Raw genomic sequence first — 15698 nt, 5'->3', positions numbered from 1 at the left:
AACAAAATGAAAGATCACATCCTCTATATAGACATATCTTATATGAACATGTACGCTTGTGAAGGCTGCACCAAACATGGACATATCTGATTTGGACATACTCTACGATGCAATTCCTCAATCAAGGAATCAGCTTCAAATCCTTGATTGAGAAGAAATCTCTTGGGTTTCCTTATGAAGAATATAAAAGAAAAAGACTAAAGATAGACAATGTACGGAACTTCAAAGAGAATCTCAAAGTGTCTTAATCTTAGTCTCACAAAACTTTGTACTTCTTAGTTTACAATAGCTATACAAAGAATAGGATCGAGTTAACTTTGGATAATACAAACTGAGGTTGTGTCACAAGATCAGAAGAACAAGCTAAGTCTTCGAAACTTGTTTATCATCATTGTACTCGAGCCCGACTTTGAAAGATCTAAGAAAACTTTGAAACCCAAGGGGACTGGAAGTAGGCACCATATTGGTGTTCTGAATCAGGATAAATCTTCGTGTTCTTATTTCAAGTTGATTATGTGACTTGTCTATTTATTTAAATCTAATATTTTTGTGAAGTGTATTGATTTGCAGGCAAGTCGACTGTGAAGATTCAATAGCCGACTCACAAAAATTTTCACCCTCCTTAAATTCACTTACACTTTTTATCCATCCATTTACTTACCATTAATCATCTAATATCTATGCTTGTTATTTATAACGTTTGCCCCTAACTTTTCGTCAATTCGTACATTTATTGTTAGCAAATCGTCTTGTACTTGCTCTTGTCTTTAATAAAGCTTTAGCGTGAAATATCTAAGAGACTTTATGTTCAAATTTACCCATCAACTTTTGATTATGTTTTAAGATTGTGCACAAATTAAAAGTTTGTTATTATCAAAGGGAAAAAAAAAATGAGAACTTTGCCTGCAAAGGGATTAAAAGTAGAACAAAAATTTAAGGCATGGCAAAATTGCTTAATTACACGATCAAATCTGCTGCTGCTTATAGTGACTAGTGACCAGCTTAATCTTTTTTCCTTGCATACTTACATAGTGGAAAAAAAAGTCCAAATATATGAAATATAACATATTTGAATAAATGAATTATTTAATCATAATAAAGATCTTCATAATTTAAGAGGTTTGCTTCATTTGTCTACACGTTATGCTTCGTGATTTAATCATGAATAAGTAGTGATCTTTCAATTTGATTTCAGTATCATTGATCATCAGTTTAAATTGAAATGGTGCATATAAGAAATAAAGAGACACAAAATAATATAGTACTTATTTAGTTTTAATTTATATGACATCGTTTGACTTGACACAAAATTTAAGAGGAATAAAAATAGAAGACTTTTGAAATTTGTGGTTTAAAACAAACCTTACACATAAAAAAAAGAAGACAAAATGACCTTCTGGACCCCTGTACTATATCAGTTTTGTAAGTTGGACACTTCTACTTACATGTTAGTCATCTGGACCCTTGAACCCATCAAAAAACAACATTTTGTACCCTTTGACCGTTGACCTTGCCTATGTGGCAAGGTCATGGTAACTAGGATAAAGAGAGTGTAGCCACTCGCCTGGGGTGCGAGTGAGGATCAATTTTTGACCAATTTTACATTAAAATAATTAAAAAAAATAAAAAAATATTAAAATTTTAAAAAAAATACAGAAGGGTCCTTTTTTTCCTCCATCTTTTTAAATTTAATTTTTTTAAAAAAAATTAAAAATAATTTAAAAAAACTAAAAAAGGCTCCTTTTTTTTTTCCTCAATCTTTTTAAATTTAAAATATTTTTAAAAATTTAAAAATAATTTAAAAATATTTTTAATTTTTTTTTTTTTTAAAAAATATTTTTTCCTCCCTACCCCCGCCCTTCCCCCCCCCCCCACCCCACCCAGCCCCGTCCTACCCCACCCCACACCCCACCCAGCCCCATCCTACCCCACCTTCATCCCCCTACCCCACCCCAACACCAGTCCAGCCCTTCCCCACTCCCACCCCAGCCTATCCCCACTCCCCACACCCTACCCAGCCCTATCCCACCCCACCCCCAGCCTCTCTACCTCACCCAGCCCCATCCCTGCCCCCTCACACCTCACCAGCCCCGTCCAGCCCCTCCCCAGCCCACCCCCAACCTCCATACCCCTCCCAGCCCTATCCCCACCCCCAGCCCCGTCCCCACCCCAGCCCCCATACCCCTCCCAGCCCCGTCCCCACCCCACCCCCGCCCCTTCCAGCCCCCACACTCCACCCCAACACTCTTCCAGTCCCCTCCCCACACACGTTCACTTTTTATTTTTTATTTTAATTTTTCATCTCAATTCAATTCTTTTCATTTTTTTAATTAAAATTTAAATTTAAAATCTTTTTATTTTTTTAGGGATTAAAATTTAAATTTAAATTGAAAGTGAGTGATAATGAATATTGAAAAAAATTAGTGAATTTCGCTTAAAAAATTTAAACTTTTTGTGAATTTGTTAACAATATTCAAATTTAAAAATCAAAAATTTACTATGTTTGTATATATGAATTTGCAGTTAAAAATTTAAATTAGTTGGAGAAGAATTTTAATTATTTAGAATGGATTTGATGTTTAATTTGTGAGAAAAAATAAAAACATGATTATTCAAATTTTTCTACAATTTATAATTTTTTCTTATTTAATTAAATTAATTTTAATATTTAATTTGTTATGTAGCATTTTAAAATAATTTGAAATTTAATGTAATATTTTTTTAAAAAAAATGACGTGGCAGATGATGTGACAGACGTGTCAGGCGTGGCAGGCGTGACAGCTGACATGGGGGAGAGTGTGTTACACTCACCAAAAAAGGGTTTAAAATATTGTTTTTTAGTGGGTTCAGGGGTTCAGATGACAAACATATAACTAGACGTGTCCAACTTACATAACCGACATAGTACAAGGGTTCAGAAGGTCATTTTGCCCAAAAAAATTTAAAGTTACAATTTTCTAAATTTAAAAAAATGATAATTTCTTTTAAACGAATTAAAAACAAAAAAGTATATGCCATATAAATTGGATGAAAAAAATAAAATCATTTGTTTATTTTTTTTCACTCGATCAAAAAAATGGCCACCAGAGCAAAGTTACCAATAGAAAGAATTTTTTCCTTTTAATATTTCCATTCTTTTTAATCGTACTGTAATAACCGACACTAGACCCCAAATTACATGATTAAATATGACTTTAATTCTTAATAATACCCAATAATTACTCCCCCCATTCCTAAAAAGCAATTGATGCTGTGACTTTTGGAGGCATAATGCTTATAATGCTATCATTTCTTAATGTGAAGACCACATTTTTTTATCTTATCATAAAGTCACCCATATAACAATATCTTTGAATCAAGAAGAAAATATTTCATTAACCAAATTCACAAGGAGGTTTTGCAAGATATTTAATCAGAAGATAATATATATATACATAAATCAATTTGTATAATTGCCTTGTTTTTTTTTTTCTTTGGCACAAAATATATTTTATCACTAATAAGATGTTAAAAGATGGAATCATAAAAGATGTAAAAAGAACATGAAAACGAAACTAATAATATAATCTTTGACAAAATAAAGTGAATTAAAAATTATAATGTTAGCGAATTCAAATCGAGCAAAGATAAAATATGTCTGATGAATTTGATCGAGGTTATAAGAGAATAAGAGAACATGAAAATAATCTGTAATGCAGTTTCAAATTATATCATAAATATATAATATAATAGAGTAGAAAAGAAAAAAAAATGCAGAGAGGACAAGTTGAAAGGTGAAATGGTTGGAAATTAAACAACTTATTAGGCATTTGGTGAAAGTGATATGGTGAGTAGGGGCCACGTATGAGTATATTTGGATCTTTTATTTAAGATCCAAGAAAAAGGATAAACTATATAATAGTAATATCATATTATATAATTAAATATCATTAACATGTACATATGGCACGTAGTGGCATGTGATGTGACCGGCTAGCTACTAAAATGATTGAAAATTTGAAATTCTTTTTTTATTTTTCCATATTCGATATTTTGTATCCGCATCGGAGCTCCGATTAATTTGAATCGCGCGTTGCAGGGCCCATTAAGGTAGCAGCGCTCCCAACAGAGTTTTCTCCATACCCAGAGTCGAACCCTCGACCTCTGATTAAGGGTGGAGCAGCCCCATCCACTGCATCATAACCCATGTTTTTAATTAATTAATTAGACCTAATTTTTTATTCAAGTATGAGATTTTTTCATCTTACAAATTTTGAAATATATTCACTGGGTTTGAGATGATTCAATATAACGTATTTTTTAAATATATAGTATAATATAAAATCCAACTCAAGCAAATCACACATTTTTAAAAGAGCTAGCACTTGCAAAGAAATGGGTGAAACGAAAATCAGATATAAATTGAATATACATTTTGATAAACAAGATTAAGAAAGAGTCACATAATAATTAATAAATAAAGATATTTTATCAATACTCAATGTCAATAGTATTTTTCCATTAACAAATGATTATGTTTTAAAGCTAAAGAGTCACAGTTAGATAAAAATTAACTTTTAAATATGGAAACTATTAAGTTTGAGATCTGAGATGTGATTTCAAATCTTTACATCTAGTCCAAATTTAATTGTCAGACATATTTTTCTCCAAATCATTCGATGCATCTACAAAAAAAAAATCATTTAAAATTATTGTAATTGATTTTGTAGTCCTAAATAAATTTATCTGGAATCTTTCTAAAGAAATATTCTTTCTACGTGAAAAAATTAAAAATGACATAAAAGATATTTATAGAATTATTTTCTTCTTTTGAATTATAAATGGTTTTATTGACCAATTTCCATACTTTTATGCTTTTATCATCTAGTTGATTATAAATTATAGTCTATTTGTCTAAATTTCTATAATTAACTTACTTTGAAAAAAATTCAAAAGCTTTTCTCATATACTATGATGAGAAGTTGTTTGTGTATGAGTAAGAAATTTTAAATATATTTTTGAACGACAATTACTTGACCTAACTTTTTTTTTCTTAATTGAACTTTGAAAAAAAAACTTGAAAATTATTAATTACCAATTGTGTTATACACTAGTTCATGAATTTATTGATACGCATAATCTCCGGATGGAATAGCTAATTACTTGCTCCGTTTTGTTTTACTATTAAGGTTTTTTTTTTTTTTTTCAATTTACTTATTCAATTCATGAAATCAAGAGATTTTTATCATGTATTTCTACTAATTATTTTTATCATTTAATGACTATATAAAATAATAGTAGTAGTCGAATTTAGATTTCCAAAACAAACTCCCCCATTTCATTTTACTTGACTTGACGCGCTCCTTCAGAAAATTTTAATTACAGATGTATTTTCCTAAATTAAACTTATTTATAATGTTTTGAAACTTTAAAATTGATTGTTATATTTAATACTAAAAGTTGAAATGAAAAATATAACAAAATTTTCTTAATTTTATAAATTAAACAAACAATATGAAACACCAATATTTAGTTTAGAATCGAGTATAAACAAAAGGAGGGGTGGGTAAAACCTTACACGCCTCGGTGTATATACCAAACTAATGTAATTTACCATGATTAAGTGATTAAATTAAGTAAAATACTTGATAATTAATCATGATTAAGTAACATAAACTCTAAATTCAAACACGTATCATGTATGTATTGATTTGATGTACACACCAAATGCGTGTAAGTTTTAGCCCTAATTAGTTCCTCTCTCCCATTTTATGCGGGACTTTTTATTTTCCGAAGATCAAATAGTTTAGATTTGATCCTGAATTTGAACACGAATCTTCAAATCTTTTGAAATAAAGTTTATTAGTATTAAAAGCTACTTTAAAAGCAGTATAAATAATAATAATAATTGATAATTTAAAATATTTAAAAATATATATAAAAAAAATAATAATGGTGTCTAGTCTAGAAATTAGAAAAGCACCAGAGAAATGGCAGGAGTAATTTCTTTGATTGACGCCACTTAACGCGGAAACCAAAAAGGAAAAACAAAAAAAGGGCCGTGTAGTAAATGAAAGGCGTTCCTTCCTTCTTTCTGTGCCTTTAAAAAGGAAAACTTTTACTTATATAGTCAGTCCATCCATTTGCATTTTCGAGTCTTTACAATCATTATATTAATTCCCCCGAAAAATGGCAAGTCTAACCGTTCCAGCACATGTTCCTTCGGCTGCTGAAGACTGTGAACAACTCCGATCTGCCTTCAAAGGTCTTCTTTCTTAATAGTACTTATTATATGCACATCATTTTTTTAATAATCCTAGTGTTTGCGCCAACTTCCACGCACTAACTCACTTCATTATTATCCTAGTGTCTGTGTGGTTTATTGAATCTTTTGACTATTGGTCAATCTGATCTATGTTTCGTAGGTAGGTATATACAGATTCACTTTTTTGCTACTTTGATCTTTTATTTTTAGTATATTCTATACTTTTTGCTCTCTTTGGATTATAAAGATTTTACTTGCTTTTTAATATTGGATTGATGAGGTGATCTTATATGTCGAGTCTTTCTGAAGTAATTAACAAATGATGTCTATGATAAATTTTACAAACATGATTTGTTCTCTTTAACTTGTGGAATGATCATTTTGTTCTTGTTGGTTGCTATTGCAGGATGGGGAACAAATGAGAAGTTGATCATATCAATTTTGGCTCATAGAACTGCTGCTCAGCGCAAATTGATTCGTCAAACTTATGCTGAGACTTTCGGAGAGGATCTACTTAAAGAGTTGGACAGAGAACTTACCCATGATTTTGAGGTCATTTTTGCAGTTCCTTCATAACTAAACAAAGTAACAAACCCTCTTTAAGATAATAACTGAAATTAATTTGATAAAACCTTGGATTTGTTTGAATTCTTGGTTGATCGGTTGAGTTTCTGAGTTACTGTTTGTGATCAAAGGGGATCTATGATGGGCTTTATAATTTGGAATAAATCCAAGTGATTTTATAAAATCATTGTACTTATTGTGAATTCATTGACTCTAGATCCTAGATTTATTGGAGTCTGGTCTCTCTTATATGGTCTTCGATAATCCTTCACTTGTGAGCTAACTTTTAGGAATGTAAGCTCAAGATTCATTTCTTTATCACGAATTAGCTTTTGGGGTCGAGTTAGGGCCAATATTTATTTCCTTATCAAGATTCAGTCTCAAATATGATCTATAGACGGATGAATCTGCGGCAGGATTTGTGTATTGGAAAGAAACCATGATTTTGTCTCGATGTCAAAATATGATAGTGTCTACATATGATAAAATCATACATATCACAAACTTACTGATCGACTCGAGATCCTGGATTCACCACCTTTTGACTGTGATCATATGGTAGACTCTGTTGAGAAATACTAACACTTGTGTTTCTTTTTATTGAATTTTTCTCTTAGAAATTGGTGCTAGTGTGGACGTTGGATCCTTCAGAACGTGATGCTCATTTGGCTAAGGAAGCTACTAAGAGATGGACAAAAAGCAACTTTGTTCTTGTGGAGCTAGCTTGTACCAGATCGCCTAAAGAACTGGTTTTGGCTAGGGAAGCTTATCATGCACGTTACAAGAAATCTCTTGAAGAGGATGTTGCCTATCACACTACTGGGGATCACCGCAAGGTACTTCATTCAGATCATCTAATTGCAAGTAGTCTCATTTGTGGTTCCATGTACCTTAACAATAATTCATTAAGTAGTTGTCAAATTACATGAAGCTTATATGGTGTCTATGATACAATTGTATGTTTTTGGAGATTGAAAAGGACAGATAACCGACAATGTTCAATTTTTTTTATTTTATAGTTCTTGTCATTGTAATATATTGTCAAGGCAAGAATATCTTCGTCTATGAATCAGGGGATACGACTTTGCAATGTAGGGCATCTAATGTTCATGAAATTATGTGCTTGCTTGGATGAATAGTGACAGTGAATTAATTTTGTGGATTGATCATTAAAATTTCCAACTTCTTTCAGCTTTTGGTACCTCTTGTGAGCTCCTACCGATATGGAGGAGAGGAGGTGGACTTGCGCCTTGCTAAAGCAGAATCTAAAATTCTGCATGAGAAGATCTCCGATAAGGCTTACAGTGATGATGAGGTCATTAGAATTTTAGCCACAAGGAGCAAAGCGCAACTCAATGCTACTTTGAATCATTACAAAGATGAACATGGTGAGGATATCCTAAAGGTACAGATTCGTCCGTTGCTCCATTTCTTTTAGTCGTATGCCTTTCTACTCTAGGACTGGCTTTCTATTTCTGCTCTATTGAATCATCGAGTTCTTTTGACAATGGTCAGCAATTGGAAGATGGGGATGAGTTTGTTGCACTATTGAGGGCCACCATTAAAGGTCTTGTCTACCCGGAGCACTATTTTGTGGAGGTTCTTCGTGATGCAATCAACAGGAGAGGGACAGAGGAAGATCATCTGACAAGAGTTATTGCTACAAGGGCTGAGGTCGATCTGAAGATTATCGCTGATGAGTACCAGAAGAGGGATAGCATTCCCCTGGGTCGCGCCATTGCCAAAGATACAAGAGGAGATTATGAGAGTATGCTGTTGGCTTTGCTTGGACAAGAGGAGGACTGAGGAGGATTTGGCCACTTATGTTTTACAATGACAAGAATAAATATGCCATCCCCTATATGAGAATTGGCATCCGTTGTATGTTTGATGATTGAGTGTGGTCTGTTTATGAGCTTTTAGTCCTTTTTTCTTCTCGTGAGAAACTTCTAATATGCAACTTTGTGCTGTCTACATATGTTTTCTAATAATATGCATCGATTAGTTCTCTTCTTTCATCCGTTAAATCGATGGCACATTAATTTTCATCCATCATACTGATCTAGCATTCATCGTGTTACTACAACTATGCCTCAATTTCAAGCAAGTTCAGGTCTATCAATGTCACTTCTTGAATCCATTATACTAATAGCACATTAACTTGCATTCATCCTATTGATATTGCAATCATTGTATTCCTACAAGTACGCCTCAATTTCATCAAAGTCAGCACATTAACTTGCATTCATCCTATTGATATTGCAATCATTGTATTCCTACAAGTACGCCTCAATTTCATCAAAGTCACTAAAAAAACTACATTTCTGTTGTCATAATATCATAGGCATACGTCCTACTGATCTCATATATTCCCACTTTGCCAAGTAGGGCAAGCATAAACCTTAGCCTAAAGAGTTGAGATTTGCTTCCTCTTTGGCCAAATCCTTGATGTTAAGTACACCAGATAAGTCAAGCAGCTTTCCTCGACATTCAGTACACCAGATAGTAAGCATGAAAATCATACAAAAACATTACACATTGTTCAACCCATTGAACATCTTTTGTGAATAACCAGTAACACAAAACAAGAACTAAATTTAGATAAGTCAGATATAGTCATTATCCCCTACAATCTTACATATCCGAAGGTTTTAGCAAAAAACAGCATACAAAGAGGCATCAACCAAAATTTTTGCATGACATACAACAGTCTAATAGTCTAATATGTTACTGTGATCACTTTAGTAGGATCATAGATAAGATACATTCCACATCCAGTTACCTAGAGAACAACAACATTTTACTCTCGCTTGGAGCATTACTTTTTCAGTAGTCGTCGAGAGAAGATCTTCTTGCAGTATGGACTAGTGCGCAGGAGTAGCGTGTGAGGCCGCACAGCATGAAGCAACAAAGCCCGAACAGATCCCTGTTTCAAAGTGAAAATTACAAGAAATAAGAATGTAAATACTGAAACAATCATCCTAACTGCTTTGAACGTTATGATTAATGAGACTTGGTATTAACATTTCAAAGTTGCATAAGCAAGCAAGTTCCAGTTCGATGTCCAAGAATATCATCCAACAGATATAAGAACAAATTTGAGGACTTGGATAGAATGTAAACTTAGTGTGTGTAACAATGTAGTGAATTGCTGCTTCACTGCTGAGTACAACAGACATTGACTCGTGGAAATGAAAATTCTGCCAAAACAAAAGCCTGATGTTAGCAGAAATTATGATATTCTTTGTTTATGAAATATATATATAACAGTCTAGTTAGAAGTCTCCATCTATCTATATTGCACCCAACCCACACGCGCACACGTTACTCATCAATGTGTTTTTTTGTATAGCATTTTCGATTGTAAATGAATTTGTCAATTCATCCCAACAAGTTTTTGACTTCATTCTTCTGAACAAGTTGACATCCTATAAAATAGAAGCATCAGCAAATTATTGTCCAACACATAGTTGGATGCAAGTCAACCTCGAGCATTAGTGTGCATCTTTCTAAAGAAGAACTGAATAATATTTGTTTAGGAATTAGCAAAAACAAAATGTCACTTTTCCTTTCAGCTAGAAAGAAGAGTGGGGCTCAAAGACATATCACATTTAGCCTAAAGTATTACTCAACTAAAAAATGGCCAACACATAATGTTGGAGCAAAACAAAAAGACATACTCACTTTTAACGTTGGTTTAATAATTCCAGTAGAGATGAAACAGAAATATTTACCAAGTTGATCTTTACAGGGACGGTAGTTATGGAGAAAGAAAATATATGATTCACAAAATATTGAAAAATATTTTTACAGTGATGCTCAAGTATTAACTATTATGAAGGCTTCGGAAATTTATCTCCAAGCTCATTTGTGAGGCCAAAATGCTTTAACTTTTCTTAAAGAGTGGATGTAAATCGGAGCTTGAAGCACCTAAGTATATCGTGACATAAAATTTTTAAAACATATAGGTATACAGAAATATATCAAGTTCATATGCTAACCTTAGTAACGCCAAGTGCAGACTGAATCACATAGTTAGCAAAGGGATCTTGCAGCAACTGATCAAAATGAGGTTCTGAGACTAACTCATTGATGATTCTCGACCTGCTTTCTTCAAAACACTTCAGGAGCTTTTCAATGACATGACTGCTAAACTTTTGCCTTGAGAGGTATACATAACGCCTTTCAAACTGAGAGCACAACATGGCAGCAACAGAGGGTATCTTTAACTCTATTATGAATTGAACAACATAATTCCTGTATCATAAGTTGAGAAAATTCCAACAAGTTTTAGTAAGGGAACAGAACCAAAAGACGCCACAGAACGATTATGCAAGGCAACACCTCATGTTGCAGCAAGGAAAAGATAAAATGACAGGAAATATAATTTTTGTGATGTAATTAACAATGTTATAAGGCAAATGTTTATGAAGTGCAGGCATAGTTCAGCAAGACAAAGTAGAACAGATGAAAGAGTAGATTGTTTGTGGTGCACTTGGGGATTAATCAGACAGAAAATATCACCATTGAACTACCAGGAAAGTGAAACAATCTAAACCACACATTCCTTGAGAAAATTCTGGTAATGAAAGAGCAGAAATTGGATTACCTGGCAATATAGGAAGGAATGTGCACAAGATCAAATGAATTTTAGGTTGTTCAGTTGTTCCACTAAAAAGAAGTCCACAAAAAAGCAAGTACTAATCTTCTCAATACTTTTATGCGAGTTTGTTGGAGTCATCTTCGCAATGGATGACAGTTGAATTTGTCAATCGATATATGTTTCTAAAAGTTGATAAGATATACAAAACCGCAAGAGGCCACCTGCTGAGCCATATTCTATAAACAGTTTGACACACTTCCATTGGGTCTGCTGGCATTTAATCACTACTAATCTATCTCAAGAGGCATGACTAGCCTTAAATGTGGTAACATGGAATGTTTAACATGATTCTGGAAGAACATTACAGTGACAAATATGCAGATAAACTTGGAAGTACTCAGGTAGAGAAAACTACATGCCATCATGTTATCCCTAAACCAGAATTTGCTTCTTTGGCAAGCCCCTTTTGCCTATAAATATCTTAGGAAGTTTCTCAGCTAAAAGATCAATAAAGGATCAAAATAGAAGTTCTGAAGTTTACCCAAATGGATCTTGAGCCAGCTTAAGCCCATTAGAACAAATCTCAACAAGTAACTTCTCGCGTTGCTTCCCAGTTGAATAACTGATGCATTTATTCAGAACGCAGCATCCATAACGATGTGTTGCAATATCAACAGTATGTTTAGTCGCAACATCAAAAATAAGCTGCATTGTGATTCATAGAACATACCAGTTTCAGAATAAATAATGAAATACTTCAAAAGCAAATCGAGCTATATATATCTTGAGTAGATATTATACAGATACAAAAACGCAAATTGGTTTATGTGCACAACTAGGGTGATCTCCTCAAGATACTTCCCATCCATATGGATATTCTGTTCCAATGTGTATTTGTCCAACAACAACAAAAGGCCTACATATTCTGCTTCAGATATGGTCCAACCTATGTGATAAGAAATTATGTTGATGTTGAAAGTCAAGAGGTACATATTTTAAGCGAACATCATCAGGGTGGTGAAACAATGAATCTGTGAAGCAAAATACCTGAAGAAAAGCACATAACATGTTGATAAAAGATTGCCACACCTTTCACCTTGTTTCATAACTAGCAGTAATCCAGTTCTTTGTGTAATTTAGGGTTTATTGCTTTACAAACTTTGTCAAGCACACACAGCGTCAACATGTACATGTATAACTACTCAAGTCTCAACCCATCAAAGAATGTACATCTTTATCATATCTAAGGAAAACCTTAAAGCCAAATACTAGTTGTGCATGATAGGAAAACTTAAATCTGTTAGATACTTAGAATAATGGAAGCAGAACCAAAACAGAACATCTAGGACACTAGAAACGTTTTCAAAGTGAGAATATCATCCCTCTGCTTCTAATATTAAAGCTCAAGCCAGATGGTTCCTATTTTGTAATAATGACAAATTTAGTTTAGTTCTGTTTCCATGTCTCTGCAGCTCCATTTATCCTCAAGGACTCTGTGTTTTCCGAACAGACAATCAGTTTTTCTTGGAAACAGAGATTTTCTGAATAGACATATGATGCTGACAAGCAATATTTTGGTGTTTGGTTTTAGAATTGGTCAACATGTGTATTTCCACTCCATGTTTTAGTGTGCGCCTTTTAACTTTAACCCTTTACACTGCTGAACAGACTAAAAAATTACTTGCCTTAATGCAGCTAAACCACCCAAAATTCAAGAAGTGAAAAATAGATGAATGAGACCCTCCAGAACCATCAAGTCAAAATGCAAAATTTAATTATACTGCTCTTAAAGAAAATGAGTAACATTTAGCTGATCAACTATGTTTCATGACATTATCTTGCCTTCAAGTTGTGCCAACAAAAAGGTGGTCAAATATTAAGCCAGAGTATTCCCAAACAAGTAACTTAGGCACACGAATATATTGTGTTTATCAGAATCTCCACCTAACAACTCCATTTATGTTCAATAAGAAAATGATGTCACACCTTGTTATGATCCTTGCTTAAACAATGCAAGCAACGCTGAATCACATGATTTCCATTGACATCCATCATGAGATTAAGAATACCAGGTTGAAGTGCCCTTATAACTAAGGAAATCTCCAGCCTGTTTTTCATTGACTCAATTAACTTTTGAACAACACGCGTCCTAAATCAAGAAAACGATTACAGCTTCATTAAAAACACACAAAAAACAGTTCAATAATCAACAATATGAAAATCAGTAGCAAAAAGATTGAGAAGAATTTTTCTGCTTTTTTTTTTTTTACCCATGAGTTGTCCTAGATGTTTTCACAAGCTCTCCTGGATCCTTAGTCACCATGAGCACAAACTGCATTCTCTGCTCCTCACTACAGACAGTAAGTAATTTCTGGACAAGATAGTTCCCAAATGGATCCTTCATTAACTCAAAGATATGATGAATAATACTATTGAATATTATCTGAACATCTTCAGAAGTCCCTTCATCAAATATCCTCTGTAAATACCTACACCCCACCTGATCTTTTGCTGCCAAATACACATTGTTCTCTATATTTCCTTCCTTTAAGACCAAATCATTTCTATTAGCTCCTTTTACTTCACAAGATTCCCCAGAATTCAATAAGCTATTTCTCGCCGGTTTCTTCTCTTGCAACCTTTCCATTCTAATCTCATTCCTAGTCTTTTTCTTATGACCCTTTCCATATTTTAAACATTCCCCTTGAAGGATAAAGCTATCTTCATTACTGTAACTATCACCGCTTCTCGAATTTGGCAATGGGGATAAAGGGTGATGATTCATTATACTATTAGGTATTGGTTTTACCCTTTGTTTTGCTATAGAACAATCACATTCAGAACTCAATCCTCCCATCATCAACTGAGAACCATGTAATGAGCTAAAAAAACTCCTATCATCGTCAAATCCACACTGCACGGAATATCGATAACCCTCATCACTACAACTCCTACTACTCATTTTACACAAGTAATCATACTTAATTTGCTCCTCTTTCTGATGATAAAACAGGTCTCTAGGCCCCATTGGATCACACAAATTGTCCCTCCTATGGCCTAATGCTCCTCCTGAACCTTGAAAATCACAAAAACCATGACTCAAATTCCCTGTTCCATTGAAAAAATGATCATTAAATCCAGCTTTATCATCAATGCTCATCCCATAAAACCTCTCAGACAGTCCTATATCAACAACTTTATGGTCATCAAACATGGTGGAAGACCAACCAGAACCCGAGTGTACTCCTCGTCTTTGATGAATAGTCTGATCAAATACATTCCAAGAATCCACTGATTCATCACCATACAAACCAAAACCACCAGAAAATGAACTCGAACCCCAAGGCGAAAGCCCCATCATCCTCCTCCCATCATGATCATACTGATGATGATTCAAATTATACGCAACACCTTCATTCCCCATACGTAACATTTCTTCATGCCCCTTCATTTTTCCTTCAATGCCCTTGATCTCTTTACCTCTATTCATCACAAGTCACAACTCCAAAAACACTCTTTCACACACTACAAACTTACTATATATAGCAACAAAAAACAAAACACACATAAAATACACGTAACATATAGGATATTTCATTTAGGTACAAAAAAGGTGAACAAATTAAAATTATATAGTAATATTAAAGTTGCATTGGGAATTAAATGGGGTTTTGGGTTTTTGTGAAGATGGGTATTTGGTAATGAGTGGGAAAGAAGAAGAAGAAGAAGAAAACAGACAGTGTTGTTATTGTTGTTGTTGTTATAGTTGTGCTCACACCATTAAAATGAAGAGAGCAAAGTTTTTGCAGTATTTGTATTTGTTGTATTGTATGGGTGTGTGTGTGTGTACTGAGTACTAATACAGCCAGTGGAAAAAGGAAACAGAGAGAGAAAGGGTGGCTCTGAATCTGACAAAACTGTTTTTTTTTTTTTTTTTGGTTTTTTTGTAAGGGTGTGTTTGGTAACAAAATTATTTTTCTAAATTTAAAATAATATAATAATAATTTTTTATTTATTTTTTAGTATTTGATAAATAAATAGAAGATATTATATCAAAAGTATTTATATGTGCCTTTTGTAGAGGGATTTATTTTCTGATGGGTTGTAGTTTTGTTTTCTTTTTGGGTGTCTCTGAGGTCCTTTTGATGGGGTCAGATACGACAGATAGGGCGAGAGTGAGAGTTCAAAAACTGTAAATACGATTCTCGGTCAGTTTTGATTAATTCTGCCTGTTCTTTGTAGAGTGATGACATAGTCAAGTGGCAAAATATTTTTTGTCAGCTCCAC

At 33.5% G+C, this 15698-nt stretch overlaps 2 protein-coding genes across 2 annotated transcripts; one reads left to right on the top strand and one right to left on the bottom strand.

Moving 5' to 3' along the window:
- Positions 1-6164: 6164 nt before the first annotated feature.
- LOC107867530 (annexin D1-like) lies at positions 6165-8817 on the top strand. Its single transcript, NM_001324949.1, has 5 exons — positions 6165-6244; positions 6651-6796; positions 7426-7644; positions 8001-8213; positions 8324-8817. The coding sequence occupies exons 1-5, from the start codon at positions 6169-6171 to the stop codon at positions 8612-8614; spliced, it is 945 nt and encodes a 314-aa protein (NP_001311878.1). The 5' UTR covers positions 6165-6168; the 3' UTR covers positions 8615-8817.
- Positions 8818-9383: 566 nt separating this feature from the next.
- LOC107867532 (putative pumilio homolog 8, chloroplastic) lies at positions 9384-15323 on the bottom strand. The gene is made up of 5 exons (XM_016713818.2): positions 13682-15323; positions 13398-13560; positions 11953-12116; positions 10810-11065; positions 9384-9734 (listed from the first exon to the last, which is right to left on the bottom strand). Exons 1-5 carry the CDS (start codon positions 14899-14901, stop codon positions 9627-9629), a joined length of 1911 nt encoding a protein of 636 aa, XP_016569304.1. The 5' UTR covers positions 14902-15323; the 3' UTR covers positions 9384-9626.
- Positions 15324-15698: the final 375 nt, after the last annotated feature.

This window comes from Capsicum annuum, chromosome 4, assembly GCF_002878395.1.
Source record: "Capsicum annuum cultivar UCD-10X-F1 chromosome 4, UCD10Xv1.1, whole genome shotgun sequence".
NCBI classification, from domain to species: domain Eukaryota; kingdom Viridiplantae; phylum Streptophyta; class Magnoliopsida; order Solanales; family Solanaceae; genus Capsicum; species Capsicum annuum.
This window is presented reverse-complemented; position numbering and strand designations above follow the sequence as displayed.

Bases quoted from the DNA above. Each gene is read 5' to 3' on its own strand.
- LOC107867530 (NM_001324949.1), top strand. From the start codon at position 6,169: ATGGCAAGTCTAACCGTTCCAGCACATGTTCCTTCGGCTGCTGAAGAC. The intron at 6,797-7,425 runs GTCATTTTTGCA...TTTTTCTCTTAG, and splicing joins AACTTACCCATGATTTTGAG to AAATTGGTGCTAGTGTGGAC. The intron at 7,645-8,000 runs GTACTTCATTCA...AACTTCTTTCAG, and splicing joins CTACTGGGGATCACCGCAAG to CTTTTGGTACCTCTTGTGAG.
- LOC107867532 (XM_016713818.2), bottom strand. From the start codon at position 14,901: ATGAATAGAGGTAAAGAGATCAAGGGCATTGAAGGAAAAATGAAGGGG. The intron at 13,561-13,681 runs GTAAAAAAAAAA...TTCTTGATTTAG, and splicing joins ACATCTAGGACAACTCATGG to GACGCGTGTTGTTCAAAAGT. The intron at 12,117-13,397 runs GTGTGACATCAT...ATCACAATGCAG, and splicing joins TAAGCAAGGATCATAACAAG to CTTATTTTTGATGTTGCGAC.